Below are 24,482 nucleotides of genomic sequence, written 5' to 3'. Positions count from 1 at the left end.
GGAGCGTCCGGATTACTGCGTGCGCACTAAAAAAGGCACAGAATGTTTACTGCGGTCGAATGAGTGCGAAGGCACGCATTTGTGTGAGGTAGTCGGCGGCGTTGTGCACGCAGTGCCGCGGAGCATGCACGGATCGAGCTTCTCGCGCATACAATCGGCAAGATGCGATTTTAATAATAATAGTAATAAATTGTTTTATTTCATCTTTTAAGCACAGATGCTGGCCTGCAAAGCCACAGAAGGCTTCAGTGGCAGTGCCCGGCAGCAGACAGCATACCAGTCATGCACCGAGCAGACAAGTTGCAATAAAAAAATAAAAATATATTAGGAAAAAAAGGAAACTGATAAAAAAAATGGGGGGGGGGGCGTGAGAAGAAGAAAAAAATGCATTCCAAAAGAGCGTACGCAAAAATACACACAAGAAGAAAACAAAAACGTGTAAAAACATGGCATAAAACAGAATACTGGAACTAACAACGTAATTTCACAACGCAAGCTTTCACTATCTTTTTGGAATTAGCAGAAAATGTTTCTTTGTCCAACCGGTTAAGAACAGAGGGAACACAATGTTTTCGAATACGCTTGCCATAGCAGGTTCGCACTCTAGGCACGATAAAACAATCGCGACTTGGCAGCTCTTTAACAGGAACATAAGGTGCACAAAAATCATTAGTACAGATTTGTTTAAAAACTACAGTTCTATAATGAGATGAGAAAAGTCAGGCATATGTAGAACTTAAAAACACTTTTAGCTACATCTCGTGACTTACTATGTAATACTGATTTAAGGGAGGATTTCAGTATGCTGTTGACCTTCTTTCGCCATAAGGCCGAGCAGAAATAAAAGCAGCAAATACCACAGCGTAACACACTGTAGGCTAAGGCGTATACTATTTGCTTCCGTATATACATAGGGCAAAGGGACTTAACAGAGTGCAGCATAAACGCAACTTTCCGGAGCTGAGAACAGACAAAAGAAAAATGGGCATTCCAAGACATGTCAGAATCGAAGACTACTCGTAAGTGTTTGACCGTTGACATAGGCATGATTGATGGACATTTGCAATGAGCACAAATGGGTGTGTGCAAACGAATTGACATATCATTAGGAATTCTGTTTAGACAATTATGAAAAAAAACTAATTTTGTCTTCTTATTGTTAACATTAATTAAGTTATTGCTCAACCATTTCATAACTAGCTCGCTGTCGTGTTGAATAACCGCTAATGCTGTCTTATAGTCCTTGTGTCTAGCAACTAAGATCGTATCATCAGCGTAATGAAAAACACAGCACAGTTTGCAGACAGAGTTCAAATCATTTACATATAAATTAAACGAAATTGGTGCAAGTACAGATCCTTGAGAAACACCGGATTTAATCTGCTGCAGGCCACTTCTATATTTACCTAATACAACGATCTCTGAATGATTAGATAAATAATTAAAAAGAAGAGACAGAAAAGGGCTTCTAAACCCATATTTCTGGAGTTTATCTGAAAACACGTCATGATTAACATAGTCAAATGCCTTGGACATATCCAAAAATAAAGGACAAGCAAATTGATTGTCTTCAATGCTGCTGTTCAGAAGATGACAAAGTTCATCAAACGCGTTCTGCGTACCACGACCCTTAATAAACCCGAACTTATTATCAGTGAACATGTCATGAGCCTCAAGAAAACTGGTTATCAATGTCGAAATGTGTTTTTTCTAAAACAAGCGCAATGCATGGTAAGATCGAGCTACCACAGTAATCTTCAAATTTATTTCTCTCTCCATTCTTATTGATAGGGATAACTATCGCCTTCTTCAAGCCCTCAGGTACTGTTTGGGTGGAAATTATGCCATTGATAATCGCGAGCAGAACATGTTCAGTTCAGTTCAGTTCAGTTTATTTCCTTAAAGACCCCTATTCAGGGGTATTACATAAGGGGTGGGGCTACAGATATAATATGAGGTTTGGTTTAATCTAACATCAGCTGCGTTAACTCTTGGTGGAATCTTGATGGACAGGTAATGGATGCGACTTGGTGGGAAAGGCCGTTCCAGTCGGATGCTGCTCGGGCAAAAAACGAGGCTGAGAATGCACTGGTACGGGAGCGTGGACGAACAACTTGAAGCGGATGACCAGTGCGCTGGATTATGTGCATGCGGCGTACGATGTAGGGTGCTTCGTGCAATGAACTGTTGAAGAATTTATGCAAAAAGGCTGAGACTAGCTATTGCGCCGGCGATGGGAAAGAAGTGACAAGTTAATTTCAGCTTTTAAAGACGATACACTGATGTCGTATGAGTATGCGGAATGAATGAATCTAACAGCGCGATTTTGAACTTGTTCAAGGTTAGCCTTCAGATAATTTTGTTGGGGATCCCAGATGGCTGATGCGTATTCAAGTTTAGGTCTTATCAGTGACTTATATGCTAGTAATTTTAAGTCTTTTGGTGCAGGGCTTATGTGGCGTTTGAGGAAACCTGGTTTTTTGTTGGCCGATGAAATGATTTTCGCAATATGCGCATTCCACGATAGGTTAGTTGACAGTTTGACGCCTAGGTACTTAAATGTTTGCACATATTCTATTGGTAGGTTGTCTATTGTGTAAGCAGAACGAAAAGGTGTAAGACTTCGGGTGAATGACATGAGCTTACATTTGTTAGGGTTAAGAGTCATTAACCACTGGTCGCACCATTCTTGTACACTGTTAAGTTCAGTCTGAAGAGGGTTTTTGTCTGAGATGTTAGTTACTGTACGATAAATAACGCAGTCGTCAGCAAATAAGCGGATTGAGGAAGGCACATCCGAGGGTAAATCGTTAATGTATATTAAGAAAAGAAGAGGACCAAGGACGGACCCTTGTGGGACGCCTGAGGTTACGGGTAGGGGGCTAGACGACTGGCTGTTTATGAGCACAGATTGAGTACGATTAGTAAGAAACTGTTCTAGCCACCTTAAGACATGTGGGTGTAAATTTAAGAGGGAAAGTTTTAGCAGCAAGCGTCGGTGGGATACTTTATCGAATGCTCTAGCGTAATTTAAAAATACAGCGTCAGTCAGGATGTTACAGTCAAGATTTGCATGCAGGTCATGTAGAAAAAGTGCCAACTGTGTTTCACATGAAAATACTTTCCTAAATCCATGTTGTGAAGAGTGAAAGAAGTTGCTAGTATCTAAGAAGTTCATGATTTGCGAGTATATGACATGTTCCATGATCTTGCACGGCACGCTGGTTAGTGAGATGGGACGATAATTCAAAGGGGAATTTTTATTACCTGATTTGTAGACGGGAACGACCTTTCCCACCTTCCAGTGGTGAGGCAAAATACCTGTAGACAATGACTGCGAAAATATGAGGCACAAAAATTTTGCAGAGGTAGGTTTGATATTCTTCAACACTTTCGAGTTGATTTCTTCGATGCCGGCTGATGATGCGAGTTTAATATTTTGAATTTGGGAAGCGACACCATCAACCGAGAACGTTGTGGCCGGCATGTTATTCGTTATGTTTCTGGGAAGGGTAGACGCGGAAAGTAGGCCGGTATCCTTGGTAAATACAGATGAAAATGCATGATTAAACATGTCTGCACTGTCAGCATCTGCGATTATTTCACCACATTCGTTAGTGAGAATAACTTCACGAGGCTGTTGGGGGTTTATTATTTTCCACAATTTTTCTGGGCTGTGACGTAGGATGTTAGGCAAATCATTTTGGAAAAAAAGAGTGCTTTGCGTCGCGGATAGCTGCTAGATAATTTTTTTCGGCTGCGTAGTATTTATTCCACGCTGAAGTGCTCGGTCTAAGTTTGGCTGCGCGGAAAAGTCTTTTTTTCTTATTTTCTATTCGTTTTATGGACCTTGTGAACCATGGTTTGTGGCGATTTTCATGAAAAGTGGTTTTCGGAATGAATTTTTTCGTTAGTTCGTGTACCTTAATTTTAAATATAGTCCAGTTGTCTTCAGGAGATCTGTTATGAAATGATGCTTCAAAGGATGGAAGGAAGGCAGTTAGTTCATTATTTATGGCCTCATAGTTCCCTTTGTCGTACAGGGCAATAGTTTTTTTGTGAGTGACACGTGGTGTTGGAGCAAAGGAAAATGTGGCATGGATTACCTTGTGATCACTGATCTCTGGTAGGAAACAAATAGACGCTAGGCTTTCCGGGTGGTTTGTTAGTAACAGGTCCAGAATAGTGGCGGAGTTTTCTGCTACACGTGTCGGCTCCGTAATGAGTTGCTTAAGGTTAGAATAAGACATACGTCAAGAAAATAATTTGATTCAGTGTTAGCAGCCGTTTGGGTTCGCCAATCAATATTTGGAAAGTTAAAGTCACCGAATAATAGGATATGTGCATTAGGGTGTGATGTAGCAACGTCACAGATAACTTTATTTAATTTTGTGCAGAAATCAGCATTACTGTTTGGAGGGCGGTAGCAGACGCCCAGCAATACTGTTTGGGGCGAGGCTCGAATGAGAAGCCAAAGAATTTCCAGATCTGAGACAAGGTTGATTGGCGTACATGACAACTGCTCGCTTGCTGTTATTAATGCATATAAAATTTCCGGTAAGTGTATCGACTGAGATACCGTCCCACCCTGCTAAAGCCAGAAAGAATGCAGCGTAGAGCATCTTGAGTGCAAGGTGGCAGCAATGCCGATTCAAGCACCGATAGCATGCTGCGAGATGGTAGACTGCGTACTTTCGAATGCGCAGCCACACCAGCAGCCGAAAAAAAAAAACAACATTGAACTCATCAGCCAGTGCCAGATATAATGCCCTAAAGTTGCGCGCAATGGAATCAGCTACGTTCCTAGCTGCACGGCCACGTAAGCGATTTACAATATCCCAGTACTTAGCCGTCTTCCCTTTCGACGCCACAAACCTTGCCTGGAAATATTGACTTCTTTTTGATCGGAGTAATGCATTTGCCCTGTTGCGAGCAGACCTGTACAGTACCCTCCATTGAGTGATCGTAGGCGAACGCCTACAACGGACCCTTTCAGCAATAGGCGATATAACGTCGTTGTAAATCCAGGGACAACCAGTCTTTCTTTGCTTTATGGTTGCAATTTTTTTACACGAATCTAACAACTGTGAGAAAGTTTCCACAAATGAATCGTAAAGAGAGCTTTCAGAAGTGTGAGTTAGAAACAGATCCCAGTCGAACTTTTTCATTGCGGAGTCATACCGAAGTCGAACCAACACAAAGTGGACACAATCGAGATTGTGTCCACTTCGTGTTGCGTAGTAGCCCTTATTTTAGCTTGTGGAAAAACACGACAGCCAACAAAGAAATGGTCCGATTTTTTGTTCTACGATAAATGAACTGGATTCATTGTGTTCAAGGGGAACGTTCACGTGGTCGAGGCATAACGATACAAATTTACTACCCAACATTTCAACGCGCGTGGGAAGGTGGATTGTGGCATCAATGCCGGCATCGGCAAGAGTGTTTAAGTAATCGAGAACCAATAGTTTTTTAGTTTTTAGAAGGCCAATATTGATGTCATCAATCATGCAAATACGACCCTGTGGAAAGTTAGTCCTGCTTGGCTCTTCAATAAAAGAGGCATTGCTTTGCTTCGGAGGACGATAAATAGCAACAACAGTTATGTCAAAAGGTCCGTTGTGAATGCAGACAGCTAATGACTCCGCAGTGGTGAAAGAGATAGCAGTAGTCGTCGAAACCCAGCTGTTCTTAACAAAAATCGCTATACCGCCCCCTAGCCCTGAGTCACAAGTAAAGGAAAAGCTGGTGTATCCCAAAATCGAAAATTGCGACGAATGGCTATGCGAAATGTTAATCTCGGTCAAAACGAAAGCGTCAACTGAATCATTTAATACACTGACTAGAGAGCAAAATTCATCCCAGTGCTTCCGTAGGCTTCTAATGTTCACATGAAGAACAGTGTAGACAACCTTCAGTAGTAGTGAGGAATGTGTCACGAAAAACAGAAAAAACACGAAATGAAAGCAGACCAGAAGACAAAGAAAGGAGGCAATTAAAATAGCCTAACTCAGATAAGTCCGACAAGTGCCTAACACGAATGGATTGGTCCCCTTCCCTTTTACGCCAGTAAATGTGACCGTTCCTAATCCACACAAAATCGTTGGTCTTTGCCTTGGGTGCAATGCGGGCAGCCCCAAAAAAGGTCTCTGTTGCTTTTTGAAAGCTTCTCGGCGAAGAACAACTTGGAGTGTTCATTGCTCTGATCCAAGGATCCGAGTTTCGGTCGAGCATGCAGCCTGTTATCTCGAATGCTGACGGCTGCAAATCTTACTAGAACGGGAGCAGGACCATTCTTACGAGGTGCAAGCCTATGCACAGCCACCACCTGATCCGGTGAGAAGGAATCAATTCCAAGCTCAACACTCAAATCCTTCAGGACTTCCATCAGGTTCTCATCCTGGTTTGTGGGAAGGCGATGAATCTCCTAGGTTTCACAACGTGCTGTCTTGTTCAGATTCGTTTAAATCTGATTGTAGTTTGAGGACAGTTGAGGCCTGGGAAATGACACATGTTTCTAGGGGCTGCATTTGAGTGGTCAACGCATCAATGGTCTCATCTCGAGCCAGAGAAAGAGCCAGAAGGGAGTCATAGTTTTTAGACAGACTATCGAGAGATGAGTGAACTTCATTCACCACAAAGCTCAGTGTTTCGACTTCAGGTTTCAATGAAAGAAGTTCGTCCAATTTAAGGCCTAACGTGGAAATAGAGTCTACACGTTCTTTGTTCGACTGCAATACCTCAAGTCTTTCGTTGATAGCAGCCAATTGCACAGATGTGCTGGAGGAATCTGCCTCAGAAGATGTACCGGCACGGCATTGCTTGCACCGCCATTTATCACGTTTCGCTCCCATCGAGGAGTAAGTAGTATCTGCAACTCCAGAACAGTCCTGACCCAGATGATAGTGACTAGCACAACTACAGCATATCAGATATCTACAATCAGCATCAAAGGGCTTTAAGCAATGGGCACACTCTTCCTCTGACATGATAAAGCACTACAAGGTTTTCAGTTGGCGGCAGAAATCTAATACACAAAAAATAATACAACGGCTCTCAACGCTCACCTGCGTGACAGAGTGTGGTCAGTACGTGGCCATGATATGCCGCCAACTGCGACGACTGTCCGGATTCCGTGGCTTTTATAGGCCGAGGTGAACGACGTAGCGCCCCTAGCGGAAGCCAACCAAGCCGCGTTGATCAGAACGGCCCCCTCGATTTCGCTTACACTTCTTGATGCGCCTGGGCGGGCGATGAGATGAGCGCTGCGATCACAATCTGGACAATCTTGATTTTGAGGGGTCACCGAATGCAAACGATACACTAAACCTGCGTCACAGAGTGTGGTCAGTACATAGCCATGATATGCCGCCAACTGCATATTTAGTGGAGTCTGAGCCCCCGGATTACTGCGTGCGCACTAAAAAAAAGACTCAGAATGTTTACTGCTATCGAATTAGTGCTAAAACACGCATTTGGGCTACGTAGGCGACGACGATCAGTGCGCAGTGCCGCGGAGCGCGCACCGCTCGAGATTCTCGCACACACAATCGGCATGATAGATTTCTGCAAAGTCTGAGCCTCCAGATTAGTGCTTCCGCACTAAACAATGACAGGAAATATTTACTGCACTCTAAATAATGCGAAAGCATCTATTTGTGCTACATATAAGATGACATAGAGGACATATTTGAGCACTGCTTTGAGCTGCTTAGAAGACGGAGTGCTCGCGCTTCTCGCACTTACGATCGTCAGGTGACGATTTTGCTAAGCGCTGAACCTCCTGATTAGTGCTTCCGCACCTAAAAGACTAAAAAGCGCTTATATTGCATTCTTTGTATACATCACCGAATCTCTACTCAGCTCTGACGTCGCAAGCATCATCTGGCAGTCGAAACCTGAACTGACGAAAGGCCTCCTTAAAGAGGAAAGACCGATACAATTTTTAAGTTGGCCCATACTCGAACATTCAATAGGACCCACTAATTTGTGATATTGTGCCCACTCCTGAAAAATAGATTAAGTTGGATGAGTAAGGATTAGTGTGGAGATTTTCGTGGAAGAGGGGGTCGGTTTAGTTTAATCCTATATGAGAATGGAACGGAACGTACTTTAACATTTTAGTCCTTATGCTCTCAATTTTAGTGGTGCTGAAGACGTCACGACGCTCTGGCTAATCAGAGAATTACGTTACGGAGAAAGTGGGTGGTCTTTGCACGACGACAACCTAAATGCTACTGCAGCCGGTACACAAGTAGAGCGGCTTGCATCCTGGTTGTGTTTCTGGCTCAACGCAGCGCTAGTCGGTGGATCACCCGCATATTTTAGCCGGAGGTTTCCAATAGACGAGCGTGATGTTTGAAACCAAGGTGGCGATGTGGTCGGGGAGCTAGAAACGTAGCATGCCCACTGCTGCGCTGCCTTCGAAACCAACTCGCGTATGTGAATGTGTGAAACAGAAAGGAATCTGCAAAGTCCTCTATATCTAAAATCTTTGACCATTCAGACAGCCGAACGCACACTTAATTGCACTGACGCACTCCTAGTGCCTACGCCCGCTGCCTAGGGCACATCTTGAAGCGTGAATTTCAGCCTTTCACGTATGTACAGTCTTTGTCAAAAGTTTAAAGCCCAGGGGTTTGCTTCTAAGCCTCGCAGTGGGACTCCTGTAACATTCGTGGTAGTCCTACCCATTGGAGGAGGCAAGGCCAGAAATCTTCTTACCTTCAGCAAATTTGGAGCGCTGGAGATGCATTACGAACCAGACAGTGTGCTTCAGAAGCAAACCCCCTGGGCTCCAAACTTTTAACAAAGGCTGTACCTCTTTGTGAGCAACGCTTCCGTGCGGGAGGCGAAACGTCTCTTATAAAGTTAATTTTCTGGTCAGCGTTGTGCCGTCTTCTTTAACCCTGATTCGTTTTCAAATTTCTGTTCCCTGCTAGAAGCCGCGTTATAAAAACTAGTGTCGTGGTTAAAAACATTTTTCCTTCATGTCTATTTCAAGGAGTAGACGGTGTGTTGTGCACATTTTAATGTGTATGTTTTCAAACTAGCAGGTATTTTTTTTTCAAAGGTACTTCTCCAAATCTGTTCCGTAGTTTTCAGCTTTTCTGTTGAATGAATTTTCTAGATTAATTTTGTCTTTTGCACAGCTTATAGATATGTTGCTTTTTTTAACTAAAATACAGGTACTGCGTACCGGGCAAGGTCTCAGCCAGACACTGGCAGCATTCCAAATAAATAAATAAATAAAATATCATATGGAAGTAGGCACAAAACTCCAGCCAACTTAAACCGCCTGATGTGACCTCGGAACTTCGCCGGCTTCTTCTTGCAAGAGGCGCTGCTCACCACCGCCAGGAAGTCAGCAGAGTTCACGGAGTCCCTTGAATAACGGCCCCGCCCTTAGCAGCTCCAACTACCACATCTGTCAAGAAATGTTTATGGATTCCCAACTGGAGTGACCTAAGATCTCCGTTCGGAACGGTGTGTGATGCTTCTGACCCGACTAATTCGGAAAGCGCTAGAAGGAGACCAGAGCCAATGACGACAGCGAAATGAATGTTTCCTCAAGAGTATCTGTTTAAAAATGGTGTCTTGAAACGCCTCGGAAGCGGTCAAAAAATCGCCGGCTACATCGACATCGCAGCGCACGTCTATTCAGACGGAGCTGTAAGGACACATACACAGGGCATGCATTCATTCCCGGTGTTCAGCCGTGGTAGTGATTGACCGCTGGGCATGGCAAAATGCAATGCTTCTCAGAAGCTATAAGATGCTATAGGTTACGGATACGACAACTGCGTCATCATCGCTGTTCATCGTCAAGCTAGTCAATCGAAAATGTACTGACGGTGAAGGCCCAACTTCCGGAACGAGTCGCGTGTGCGAGCTTCCGTCGGGCTCGCCGGAGCAACGTCGAGTTTCACTGGTGACCCTATGGCAGATTCATTAGCTCGCCATGGGTTTAGCACCCCGCTCCGAACAGACCAGTGAAATTCGTCATTAGTAAAAAAAGACAATATACAGGAACGGCGCTCAAGCGCTGAAGCTAGATCTGGAAAATAAAGCGGAGGGTTCACGAGGGAGGAGGGTGGCAGTGAGGCGCGCCACGGACGAGCGCTGACTTGCAACTGAAGATTGATTTCGCAGAGGGAGGTGCGGTGGGTGATAGAGGACATGACTGCGTAGGTGGACGAGACCTAGCAACCGCAGCACAACGACAGTGTGGGACAAACGATTAACGCTTCTAAAAAACGCTCGGGAAGGGCAGCAAAGGCGTTGGACTAGGCTGAAAAAAAATGAAAGAATAGGACAACGGCAAAAGAACACAGCCCTTGAAATGCGCGAGAACAGCGAATACTGAAAGAGTTCAGGGGCGATCATTTGGACTGTTGCGGAGCAAATGCGATAGCATTATGCTTTACCAATCCATGCCAATTCTCGTCTGAATCTAATTCTGATGAAGTAGTCTTTTCCTCTAGTGACTCTTTTTACTGGTCCACTTTGTCATCTGCGGTTGTTTGTTCACTCCGCCTTTGGTAACTGGTTTAGTTTTATGTGGTTTAGCGTCTCACAGCTGCACAGGCTATGACGGACGGCGTAGTATAGGGCTTCGCGTAATTTCGACCACTTGGGGTTCTTTGAAGTGCACTGATAGCCCACAGTACACGGGCCTGTATAACAGTTCGGGTCCATTGAAATGCGGCCGCCGCGGTCAGGACCAAACCTGCGTCTGTCACGTCAGCAGCCGAGCACCATTACCATAACCATCATATAACATAAGTCTATAAACGTGAAACCACTAGGAATGAATATCTCAAATTACTACACTGTAAATAGAAAAACACAGGGGTATAGGAGTAAATAGAGGGATACAGCATACCGCAGACGTATTTGCGTAGCGGAATATCGGATTAACGTAAGCCGGCTGCTCACGCGCAATGGACCCAGCTCTGCAACTGCGCCTGCGCAGGAGGCGTCCGGCTATGCGGTATACGCTGATACGTCTGCGGTATCCCTCTAATGGCTCGTCGCGCAGAGTGCTCCCGAAAGGGTGGTTAGATACTCCTCAGAACTGGAATATCTGGTACACTCCTCTGTTTGAAGAGGTATTCTGGGTGTGCTAGAAGGAGTTAATTTTGGAGTAAATGTTATACTCATAAAAGAATGAGCATGGCAATTAATATCATTATTATATACTACTTTGCAGGGAACTTTATATTAAAATTATGGAGTATGTGCCTTTTCGTGTTAAGTAATCTTTATAAGAAATTTTTGGAGCAATTTGCCTTACTATAAGGTGGATGTATAATGCCGAGACGAGTGCATTTCACTTGATGAGGAAGCGATTTGAAATGAAGTACACCTAGGGAAGCGACATGTTAGAACTTTGTGTTCAAGAACAAATTCGTCAAAATTAGTGACTGATTTCAAACAATATTTTTATTGGGTAGAAAACATTCGAGCCAATTGTCCGGCATCTAGCTTTAGATGCTTGCAGAGAACCAGCGCCTTTGTCCCTGTAGAAATTAAGAGTAGTGCCTTTACCCACACTCTCTTTGGGTATTCAGTTTGAAATACCCAATGGAATGAAAATAGAGATGCCAAACATGAAAGCAAGGAGGGCACCTTGAAAACCTTTGATGTCAACATACAGGCATGTCATGCTGTCGCTAGTTATAAGGCAGGATGTCAAAGCAGGGTTCTTCTGAAAGAATGATAACACAAAAAAGCAGCCGCAATGCAATTGCGCCTCTAAGCTTGAAGTATGATGCGGTTCAAGTGTAGTTTAAATCAAGTTCACACAAGCAATTCAGAGGACAAGCAAGTTCAAACGTTTTTCATGGCAAAAGATTAGCTAGAAGTCACTCTGATCTCGCGGTCAGCTTGGGCTACACACAAACAGTGTCCTGCATGTAGCTATACACGCGTATGCTACCTCCCAGCTAGTAGTACATAGTAGCTAATCTACCGGCCGGTACATATCTGTACCCTGTCTTATGACACCGGCTGAACATGGTTTTCGGGGAATCACATATTGCAGAGACAGCCCGGCGTCTTCTGAATATCTCATGGTTCAAGTAAGAGCCCTCTGTGCGGACGCGGGTAAGTGTCCAGCACAATAGTTTGGTTTATTGGGGTTTAACGCCCCAAATCACCTCAGGCTATAAGGGACGCCGTGGTGTAGGGCTCCGGAAATTTCGACCACTTGGGGTTCTTTCACGTGCAGTGACATCGCACAGTACACGGGCCTCTAGAATTTCGCGTTCATCGAAATTCAGCCGCCGCGGCCGGGATCGAACCCGCGTCTTTCGGGTCAGCAGCCGTGCGCCGTAACCACTGAGCCACCGCGGCGGGGCGCACAATAGTATCCTCGAAGTAAATCTTGTGGTCTTAAATGCCTTGCACTGTTCCGCCGCCGCGCTCCGTTCCGTATTCATTTGAAGCTGAAGATGAAAGTTTATTTTTGATTCCAAAAGAAGTTACAAGAACATACACCGAGAGGTCCCAATGTACAAGATCACAGATGGGACCTCGCATGAAAATAAATTTCAGTAAACAACTAATCATTAAACAGAACCTGAAAAGATCAATCTGCACGAATTATATTGCGAAGGAACACAGACGGTAAATAACAATGTGCATATAATACAGCGCAAGACCAGCAGATTTCAATACAAGAAACAGAATGGAGAAGATAGTACAATTACACAGTAAAATATGCTGTGATGAATAGGATAAATAGCGTGCGTGTAACGATAAATCATATATTAAGAAGTATTAATTTGTACTTAAACAAAGAGAGTATATTAGTTTGGTCGAGGTCAATACTTAAAAAATTGCAAATTATGGGATATAGAATTGAAGACATTGCTTCCCGTAGGTAATGCTGACCTGAGGTAGTAGAAAGTTATCACGCAATGTGAACCGTGTGACGTTTATGATCATGCCGGGACGAAATATTCTTAGCCAGAGTTGATGGAAAATCTTAAAAGATGGACAAGGTAAGTTGCTGGGCGAGTTGGTTCCGATATTCCATGACTACAGCGTAACGAACGGGACAAGGAGAAGGACACAGGCAGAGACACAACACAGCGCAGCGCTGTGTTGTCTCTGTCTGTGTCCTTCTTCTTGTCCCGTTCGTTGCGCTGTAGTCATGGAATATTAAAAGATGGAGTACTCATCTTATATAAATAAAGGGCAGAGATGGGTAAGACCTTTAAATCCGTGAACGAAATGCGCGAAGGTGAGGATAGAGGAAGAGGTTATGATGCTTTTGGCTTGCTTTTGGAGTTCTAGTAACGGCTAGAGATGAATATGATAAACGTTACCCCAGGATGAAATGCCATAGTTTAAAAGGACCTATGGACGAATTCGTAGTAAAGAAATAATGATGTATTGATACAGAAATAACTTCGGGCCTTGATTAGTGCGCATAATCCATACGAAATTTTCATGCAAGTTTCCGCTATATAGTAATGGAATTTTAGATCACAGTCAAGAGCAACACGCAGACATGAAACCTTGTCTTCAGATGAGTTAGCCGTGGAGTTGTATAGTGGTGGTGCCACGGGCAGTGATTTCTGAGGGAGGTCTGAAAGTAAGTCTTAGCAACATTCACTGCCAGCAGGTTAGTATGGCGCCAATGCTTGAGAGAATCTTTGTAGGTTAGATATCAGCTGGATAGCGTCAGTATAGTGTAATAGGATAGGAGTCATCTGCGCATAATATACTATTGCAATGTTTTAAACAGGATGGCAAGTCGTTGGCATAGAGTAGAAACTATAGAGGGCCTTGGATAGACCCCTGTGGAACAACTTTGGTAATGACAACTTTGGTAGACATGTGGTTATCAGTGCAGACTATGTGTCCTCAGTCACTAAGAAAGCTCTTCAGGAGCATTAGTGGCGGTCCAGTGATACCTATGAGTCGAGTTTCTGAAACGAGATAGTGGTCAATAGAATCAAATATTTTGCTGAAATCTATGAATACAGCTCCTGAGAACGTTGCTTTCTCAATATCCGCCTTAAGGTTATCTGTGAGAGATGCTATCGCAGTATCGCAGGTAGTCCGCGCTGAAAGCCACGCTGACTCTTTATCAATAAGTTAAATTGGTCAGCATACTATACCGAGGTATTTAGCACACTGGTCGCCCTCATAAAAACGCAGCAGTGATGTCTTGGCTTCGGAGCTCATAGTAGTTGCTATTCTCTCTCTCGTAGTCTACCGGGCGGCAACACTTCTCGTCTTCTTTTACGTCTAGGCGTTGGGCGCAACTTCTTCACTACAATGTGCCCCCCCCCCCCCCCCCCCCGGAAAGCGGCAGACATCCTGCCGACTCAAGGCGGCGAAATAATAGCGGGATCATAGTATTGCTTCAGGCGGTCGACGTGGACGTCGTGGCGGCGAAGGTCGCTGGAGTGAGGTAAAGGTTGGACGAGGTAGTTGACAGGGGAAGTCTTTTGGATGACACGATGGGGTCCGACGCGGGCTTTCGTCTAGCACTGATATTCTGATATCAGAGAACGGGCCAGCTGGCGGCATTCTTCAGCGTGCCTGGCAGTTTCGGAAACCGATGTCTACTCCGACCTGTCCGGTCGTAGGGCAGTATGGTGTCTAGCGGAGGCGAAGGCTCGCGACCATACAAGAGAAAGAATAAAGATAGTCCAGTGGTTGCTTGAACAGCGGTGTTGTAGACATACGTAACAAATGGTAGAATCCGGTCCCAATTGGAGTGATCGGAGGCGATGTACCTTGAGAGCATGTCGCCCAGTGTGCGATTGAAGCGTTCAGTGAGTGCATTGGTTTGCGGGTGGTAAAGATCCGGTGGACTGTGTAACATTCATGGGGGAGCGCTGCAACAACTTCATATAAGAAGGATTTGCCTCTACCGCTGAGAAGCTCACGAGGGGCGCATGCCTGAAAATGAAGTGGCGAAGAATAAATGAGGCGATAGCAGTTGAGGTGGCGGCCGGAAGTGCTGAATTTTCTACGTATCGAGAGAGGTGATGGATGGCCACGATTATTCATCGATTCTCTGCTGGCGTGTGCGGCGGAGCAGGAGGATGTAGCGGAGGAAGCTTGCGAAGCTGGCAGTCGGTACACGAGCGCACATACCTAACGGCGAAGGGACACATGCCGCGCCAGTAGATGCGCTGTCACAACCATTCATATGCCTTCAACACTCCCGTATGGCCACACTGGGAGTCATTGTGGTAAGAAGCTCAGATAGTACTACGAAGGTGGCGAGGTACAACAAGCAGCCACATACGGACGTCTGGCATATAATTGCGCCTGTAGAGGAGACCGTCACGAAGAGCGAAGTGCTGCGCCTGGTCATCCAATGTCATTCAATGTCATGCCTGGTAATGACACCACAATGTCATCCAAGTAGCAAAGACATGTGTGCCTCTTCAAACCACGAAGGATAGTGTCCATCATGCGTTCAAAGGTGGTGGGCGCGTTACATAGGCCGAACGCCATGACGTTGAACTCATAGAGTCCATCGGGAGTGACGAAAGCTGTCTTGGCCTGGTCACCCTCCGCCATGGAAACTTACCAGTAGCCAGACCGTAAATCGAGAGAGGAAAAAAATTGTGCTCCGTGTAGACAGTCAAGTGCGTCGTCTACGCGGGGCAGGGGGTAGTTGTCCTTGCGTGTGATTGCATTCAAGAGTCGGTAATCCACACAGAACAGAACAGATCCGTCTTTCTTTTGTACTAAGACGACCGGTGAAGCCCGTGTGCTATTGGAAGGCTGAAGCACACGTCTGCAGACCATGTCATCGACTTGCTCATCAATAATGCGGCTCTCTGAGGCGGAGACACCATAAGGACGTTGGCGTCATGGCGCATGCTCACCAGTGTAGATGCAATGGGCAACAGTTGAGGTCCGACCCAACGATGATTGCGGGGCGTCAAAAGAAATGCGGAATCTGTGCAGTAAGTCCAGGAGCTGGGCGCGTTGATCAGGAGAGAGGGCGGGGTCAACGGCGGTGGTGAAGGCAGCCGGTAGTGATGGGGCGGGCAAGGAACGAGGAGGGTTGATCGCATTGAGGCTGTTGGGGACTGCTGTGGCGCTGTGGGATAAAGACGGCACTAGAACGATGTGATCGAAACGAACAGACTCGACGCGTCCAACGCATTCACCACGGTGGAAAGTGAGTGGGCAGAAAGAATCACTGCTGATGGCTAGATATCGGCGCGGCCGCTTCATACAGTAAGAAGGACGAACGGTAGAGGGAGTCATCTTCGAGAGACGAAAAGAGAAGACCGTGTGGAGAGGACGGTGCTATCAGAAAAAGGGGCACAGGTGACAGGAACACGGGCACAAGACGAAGGTGGGATAACGGTATCTTACGAAACGTGGCACTTGGCCTACAGAAGAATTGTAGGGTTCATCGGTGCGTCACAGAGCAGAGGAAGCTCGGCTTCCGCGTGGGCGCAATGAATTACGGCTTGATGGCGTGATAAGAAGTCCCACCCTAAAGTAATGTCGCGAGAGCAGGCACGCAAAACTGAAACTGATGATGTACAGGATGTCCTGGTTCGTGACTCGGGCCGCACAGGTACCGAGCGGCTGTGCGTACTGTGCAGTTGCGGTGCGGAGGGAAACGCCAGAAAGCGGCAGGACAACTTTTCGAATCAAACGGCAGAATCTAGCATATATGATGGACAGAACAGCTCCAGTATCTACAAGCGCAAGGATGGCGACGTGTTGAATGAAGAGTTCAATTAAGTTTCGAGGGGACGACGCAGGACTTCTGAGATCGACGAAAGCGCAGTGCTTGCCTGCGGAACTGCGGCTGGTGGTTTTCCGGCGGTGGACAGGTAGGTCGCCGTCGGATCGGCGAGGGCGGGCTACAAAGCGGAGAGGGCGAGTGGTGCGCAGGCGAGAACGGGCGGTCAAAATGCGACGAGTGCTGAAGCAGTGCACCGGGAGGGAAGAGTGGCTGAGCGGCCGAACGAAAGCCAGTCCTCAGAGTCTTGATCGTCGGTGCCACTGAAGACTGGCGGGTCCCGGTGGCGAAGCATTGCGGACCAAGCAACAGAAGGGGCCGGGGACGCGGGGCCGGAGCTGGTGCTGCCGGAGTCAGTCATCGAGTCGGGGAGCCGACGGCACCGAGCTCCATGGTGTGCACAGAAGATCGAAACCAAGCACCTCCACCATGTGTACGGCTGGATTTAGCACACTGGTCGCCCTCAAAAACGCAGCAGTGATGCTTTGGTTTCGGAGCTCGTAGTAGTTGTTGTTCTCTCGTAGTATGCCGGGTGCCGCACTTCTCGTCTTCTTTTACGTCTAGGCGTTCGGCGCAATTAAGCGTAGAAAGTTGGGCAAGTTGGTTGGTAGTACTATTGTGAGACATTCCAGCGGCTAAAAAGACAGGGACGAAGGTAGACGAGACAGCACGAACGCCGTACTTCAACTGAGGTTTATTTCACAAACAGCTATAATATACAAAAGGGGGCGCAAGGATTAACCAATGATAAAAAAAGCAGAAGCCGCCTGTGCCATGCCACTCATGTTTGCCACATCGGCGCACCTACTATTTATCGCCTACCTGGCTGAATCTAACCGTTTGCCTTCACGTAATCTATTTCTTTTTTGCGTAACGCCACAGAAGGGCTGCTGACGCAGTTTTCTTTATCGTTGAAAATGCTGAACGCTTCAAAAATTTCTCGGCTCTTTTGAGTCTTAAACTTACGCATCACACCTGTTCTTTCTAAAGACGCCTTGTATGCTGGCTTGTCTGAGCAACGGCGAATGTGGTCAGCTAGGTGACCTCCGCCAGATAAAGAGTGAGCTGTCCGACGATGCTCTAGCTAGCGTTCGTTGAGGCAGCGTCCCGTCTGTCCAATGTACCGTCTGCCACAGGCGAGGGTGATGCTGTATACAACACCAACTTCACATTCAACAAGTGGTTTGATGTGCTTAATTTTGCACATAGGCTTCCTTTTGGCATCATTCACCAGGCGGCACATGCGTCCCAGCTTTTCCGGGGCCGAAAATATACACGCACGCCACACTTGTCGCCGACCTTCTTGAGGCGCTGTGAGACCTGATGCGAGTAGGGCACAACGACAGGTCGCTGTTTGGTACGTGCGTTTTCGCTTGGCTTGCACCGCCCATCAGATTTCACATCGCGAATCTGGGTTTCCACCACAGATGCCACAATTTCTCCTGGATACCCAGCCTTATGCAATCGCCTTAGTTGGGCATGGACGGTGTCACGCATTTGATGCTCACACGACTTGGCAAGAGCAGACCGGACGCAATTTTTTTCTATAGCTCTTTTCACGAGCTTGGTATGGGCCGAATCATAGTTCAGAATTTATTTCTTCGACCGTGGCTTATACTGCCAGCACACACTCGTTTCTTCAAAAATAAGGCACACATCAAGGAACTGGATGCGACCTTCCTGCGGTAATTCGTGAGTTAACATCATTCCGAATGCATTATTAGCAAATATTTCCAGAATGTTGTTCCCATCGATACCTCTATCCGGAGCATCAGTCACATTTACTACCACGAGGTAGTCGTCAACATCAATAAACACTTTCTGCACGTTGGCGTTGTAAAGGGACGCCGGAATACGCTTGTCAATGGTAGATAAAAATATGTCACTTAAAAGTGGTCCAGGAGCCTATGCACACCCCTTCTTTTTGGATGAAATGGCGCTCATTAAAGGTGACAAAGGTAGATGACAAGTGAAACTTTAAAAGCTCTAAAAAGTTGTGGGTGGATAACCCTGTCCTGTTCTGAAAGGCCACAGGCCCACTGTATTCAATAAAATTCCTTACAGCGCGGAAAAGCTCAGGATGAGGTACAGAATAGAACAATTCTTTAACGTCAATAGAAAACGCGAACATTTCTTTGCCTGAAGCTTCAGATTGAGAGAAATAATCTATAACATCGTTGGCATTCTTAACCAGAAACGGATCTTCTAGCGGAATATCTCTATGATGCTTCTGCAGGAACCTGGACAGGATTCCCTGCCAAGACCCTTTTTCTGCCACAATAGCCCTAAACGCTACACATTCTTTGTGTTTTTGCCGAAAAGAAAACACTGATCAGTGATTTTTCATCTAGCCGTGACCACTTGTCGTGCAAGGGAACTCACGTTTGCTCTCGACCACCACCTCGTTCTACCTGGCGTCAACTCGCTCTTCACACCGTGCTTTCCATCTGCGCGGCATGCTAGAAGGATGATGAAGATTCTGCGTTACGGGCTGTGGAGACAGATCAGGCATCTGCAAAACCAACTGCGCAGCTTCACCGCTTCGCTCATGTCTGGCCAGAATGGTGAACCGCTTTTCCGGAAGCTTACTCGTGAGGCCGCAAGGACTACAGAATTGCTGTGGAATGTGTGTCTTGCAAATTTGTGCTCCTTGAGGAAAGCACAAGTGTGGAAGAAATTCGCTGCTAACAAAGTGACCTGCATTGGTGAGTGTTCTTTGCCTGAAAAGGTCGAAGCAGTGCTAAGCCGGGGCCCAACGTTTTGTGTTGAGCCTAAAGAAGAAGCCGTGCGGTTCCTGTCCGCTGTCAGAGATGTGGCGGCAGCAGCAAGCCCAGATGACCAGGATCGATGTATTGCAGAAGGAGTAGATTGCTTACGACATAGGGGCGTCGCGCTTGCCGCCAATCTCCCCGTTAGATCTACCGTTGATTACCTGAAGAGCAAAGATATTTCCCTCTTGGTTGCGGACGAAGAGGGTGGTTTTGTTGTAATGCCAAAAACATTGTTTACACAAAAAGCAAATGAGGCAATGTGTAAAAATTTCGTTCCAAGAACAGTGTCGCTAGCTAAAGCCAAGAATATGGCTATTGCTTGATGTGAAGAACTCAACCTGGATTCACTAAGAAAGAGCATCAACGCTGCAGATGAAAAATCACTGAGTGTTTTCTTCTCGGCAAAAACACATAAAGAATGTGTACCGTTTAGGGTTATTGTGACAGAAAAAGGGTCTTGGCCGGGCATCCTGTCCAGGTTCCTGCAGAAGCACCTTAGAGATTTTCCGCTAGAAGATCCGTTTCTGGTTAAGAATTCCAACGATGTTATTGATTATTTCTCTCAATCTGAAGCTTCAGGCAAAGAAATGTTCGCGTTTTCTATTGACGTTGAAGAATTGTTGTATTCTATACCTCATCCTGAGCTTTTCCGCGCTGTAAAAAATTTTATTGAAGGCACTGGGCCGGTGGCCTTTCACAACAGGACAGGGTTATCCACCGACAACTTTTTAGTGCTTTTAAAGTTTTAATGAGCACCATTTCATCCAAAAAGAAGGAGTGTGAATAGGCTCCTGCCTTGCACCACTTATAAGTGATATATTTTTATCCACCATTGACAAGCGTATTCAGGCGTCCCTTTACAACGCCAACGTGCAGAAAGTGTTTAGTTATGTTGACGACTACCTCGTGGTAGTAAATGTGACTGATGCTCAGGATAGAGGTATCGATGTGAACAACATTCTGGAAATAGTTGCTAATATTGTATTCGGAATGAAGTTCACTCACGAATTACCGCAGGAAGCTCGCATCCAGTTCCTTGATGTGTGCCTTATTTTTGAAGAAACGAGTGTGTGCTGGCAGTCTAAGCCACGGTCGAAGAAACAAATTCTGAACTATGATTCGGCCCATTCCAAGCTCGTGAAAGGAGCTATAGCGAAAACTTGCGTCCGGTCTGCTCTTGGCAAGTCGTGCGAGCATCAAGTGCGTGACAGCGTCCATGCCCAACTAAGGCGATTGCATAAGGCTGGGTATCCAGGAGAAATTGTGGCATCTGTGGTGGAAACCCAGATTCGCGACGTGAAATCTGGTGGGCGGTGCAAGCCAAGCGAAAACGCACGTACCAAACAGCGACCGGTCGTAGTGCCCTACTGGCATCAGGTCTCACACCGCCTCAAGAAGGTCGGCGACAAGTGTGGCGTGCGTGCAGTATTTTCGGCCCCGCAAAAGCTGGGACGCAAGTGCCGCCTGGTGAATGATGCCAAAAAGAGGCCTATGCGCAAAATTAAGCACCTCAAACCACTTGTTGAATGTGAAGTTGGTGTTTTATACAGCATCCCCCTCTCCTGTGGCAGACGGCACATCGGACAGACGGGACGCTGCCTCAACGAACGCTTGCTAGAGCATCGCCGGACAGCTCATTCGTTATCTGGCGGAGGTCACCTAGCTGACCACATTCGCCGTTGCTCACACAAGCCAGCATGCAAGGCGTTTTTAGAAAGGACAAGTGTGATGCGCAGGTTTAAGACTGAAGAGCCGAGAAATTTTTGAAGCGTTCAGTATTTTCAATGATAAAGAAAACTGCGTCAGCAGCCCTTCTGTGGCGCTACGCAAAAAATGAATAAATTACCTGAATGCAAACGGGTGGACTCAGCCAGGTAAGCGATAAATAGTAGGTGCGCCGATGTGGCAACATGAGTGGCATGGCAAAGGAGCCTTCTGCATTTTTTTTGATTATGGGTTAATCTTGTCACGGATTACTTTTCCTTGCGCCCCCCTTTTGTATATTATCGCTGTTTGTGAAATAAACCTCAATTGAAGTCCGGCGTTCGTCCTGTCTCGTCTACCTTCGTCCCTGTCTTTTTAGCCGCTGGAATGTCTCACAATAGTTGGGCGCAGCTTCTTTACTACAATACTCTTAAAATCTTGTTTCAAATAAGTTTTGAAAAAATTTATCAAAAACTGAAGAAATGTAGTGGGTCGATAATTATTAGGAAGAGTTGTGTCACCTTTTTCGAAGACCGACAATATTTTCGCTATTTTTAGGGAAACTGCCATGTCTTAAAACAAGATTCCAGATATTGCTGAGAACGGGTGCAAGCAATGATCTAATAACGATCACATGTACTCCGTGGATGTTATCAGTGCTGGGACCAGTCTTCTTTAAATCTGCAATTACGGATTTCATTGCTTTTGGGGAAGCGGGGGCAAGGAAAAAAGGATTTAGGGCAGATTTCAAGGGAAGGTGCGCACAATGAAGGGGGAAAAATGGATAAAGAGCTAGAAAAATAACCACTTATTGTGTTCGCTATTACCCGAGGATCGCATAAAAGAACCGGTGTTAAAAATAGATTTAAAACACTTGGTGATTTGGAAATGCTCAGAAATTGATCAAGAAGCTGCCATTTTCATTATAGTGAGTATGTTTGGATATTTGGTTTTCGCAATAGGTTCGCTTCCTCATCACCGTCAGTCTGAATACGCCCACTGGAGGTTGGTTCCTAGAAAGTTACGGCCAAGCACTACACCAGGTGTGGTCAAATCCTCCTATGGTGAGGGGGTGCGTTATCGGTTCTGTTCACCGAGATGAGGCCGCACCCCAGGCATGGTTCAGAACAGACGATAGTGTACTGTTACACTTAATGTACGACGATTTAAGGGCTGCGCTTTAGTTTTCCTATAGATGTTATCTTTTTTCAGCACTGACTTAAAAAGAGGGGTCGTTATCCATGGAGAGAGGGGGTATCTTTTTTCAGTGGATGATGGGCATTGATTAATTGCTGATAAAATTACTTTCGACAGTTCGCGAACAGCCACTTCAGGATTGAAGAGACCAAAAATGTACGAAAGATCTGTTTTAGACATGGTTTCAATGTATTTTTCACTGTCAAAAATTGATCTCTTTGTAGACTTGTAGTTAGTGCAACTAGATGTTAGTGCGTAAAAGAATACTGGAAAGTTATCAGCGACATCACCTTCTACCGCGCCAACTTGAGGAGCAGTGGGAAAGTTGTAGAGAACGCGATCATGTAATGAATGCGAGCAGTGGTCAACAAAACATGCAGAGGTGTTAACTTGTTGTCCTGTGTTTTTCTTCTCCTCGTGTCTCATACTTTCGCTGGTGAAATTATGTCTGAAATACACCTACTAGTCCGCATGATTACCTTGTTAAAATTTTTGTAACCATAGCTGTAGAAACAGGTCATGCAGTCGTTGGAGATTCCAGGTCTTCCCAAGTCTTCCCTCCGATTTTTATGCGCTCCTAAGCTGCGGTTCATCTCCCGGATAGTTTCTTTTTCAGGAGTTAGTCGAGTTTGCGCACCGAACGCATTTGTGGCAAGAAGTGCGCCGTGCGCATATTTAGGGAGTAACTGTGGCTTTTGATGACTAAAGTGGTCCTTTCTCCTACCTTTCATTCCTCCCTTCCTACCAGTAGGCCGTTTTGTTTTCTACTGATATGGTGTAAAGTTCTGAAGAAACGCCGAGGAAAACGAATTCTAGTTAGGTGGACTTGACGTGTCGTCAGATATCCCTCAACGCCTTTTGCTTCCTCGATAATGGCAGCAGTCTGCTAATAGCTGTGACTGCTGTTCTTCCTTTGTAAACACCAGTTTCTTCAAAACAAGAACAATCAAATGCTGAGGCAACAGCGTAGAAATGCAGGTCGAATCCCTTCTGCGGCCGGGTCCGCCCCGCAGTCTAATTAGCAAGACCGCCTCCAGCGGTGCGGACATCCCTTTGCACGCGGCATGTTACGGAGCCTCACGGTTTTGAAAGCGCTAACAATGCACAGGAATGAACACAAGCACACAAACGACGAAGCGCTGCTAACAACTGTTTATTTTTTGGAAGAGACATGAGTATAAATACACACCACGGCGTGACACCAAGCGCAACAAGAAGTGCATGTCTTGCACCCAGCGGACCCATATCTGCGCCTTCACATATAAAAACAAAAAATAAACAGGAAAAAAGAACCGAAGAACACTGCAAAGCTTGTGTTAGCCAATACCTGCGCGTTAAAAAAGCTTAGGATTACTGTCCTTGAGCTGTTTCCATAAAACGACCGAAGGCGCTCCTGTGCATCGTAAGCGCTTCCTAAGCCGTAAGGATGGCATGCTACTTAGCCCTCGTAGTAGCTCTTCTGTGTAGGAGCAGCGGTCATTCGAATCATCACTGCGAAATGCGGCACAGCCGAAGTGAGCACACATAGGAGCCTTGCTGAACCTGCCTCTTGTGGCTGCAGGTGCCGACGTTCGCCTACGAGAAGCGGCTCTCCCGCATCGAGACGCTCCGGCTGGCCATCATGTACATCGCATTCATGACCGAGGTGGTGGGCTGCTCCAAGGAGGAGCCCTGCGCCGAGGCTCCGGCCAGTGGCGTGGCGCCCTTTCCCCCGCACCACCACCAGCTGGGCGGGGACGTTCCGCTGGACGAGGCGGCGCTGTGGGGGCCCGGTCGGCCACTGGCCGCGGGCGCCGACGCCCTGGGCCACCTGTGCCCCTCGTCACGGCAGGTGTGACCCCTGACGCTGCTGGAGCCGACGGCGGCCTACGTGCTCCCCAGGTGATGGAGAGCGCCGGCACCGCCTCCAGCAGCAGCGAGTCGTGGTGTGCAGTAGCGGTCGTTCTCTTAGCCCACGTCAGCTTCGGACTGAGTCTTCCAGCTGAACTCGCCATGCCACGCTTCCCTCGGAGGTTCTGAAAATACTGTGTCCTGACTGTCGGTGCCAGCCTACACATCAGCCTTGCTGC

General features: G+C 46.3%; 1 protein-coding gene across 1 annotated transcript in view; it reads left to right on the top strand.

Moving 5' to 3' along the window:
• Positions 1-24,250, top strand: part of LOC149345361 (uncharacterized) — an 83,108-nt gene extending 58,858 nt beyond the window's left edge. Inside the window, exon 2 of the mRNA XM_089546599.1 lies at positions 23,975-24,250. Coding sequence (XP_089402725.1) covers positions 23,975-24,250 — 276 coding nt within the window. The remainder of the gene's footprint in view (positions 1-23,974) is intronic.
• Positions 24,251-24,482: the final 232 nt, after the last annotated feature.

The sequence above is a fragment of the Amblyomma mixtum genome, chromosome 5, assembly GCF_055824585.1.
Source record: "Amblyomma mixtum isolate Tamu chromosome 5, ASM5582458v1, whole genome shotgun sequence".
Lineage (NCBI taxonomy): Eukaryota > Metazoa > Arthropoda > Arachnida > Ixodida > Ixodidae > Amblyomma > Amblyomma mixtum.
This window is presented reverse-complemented; position numbering and strand designations above follow the sequence as displayed.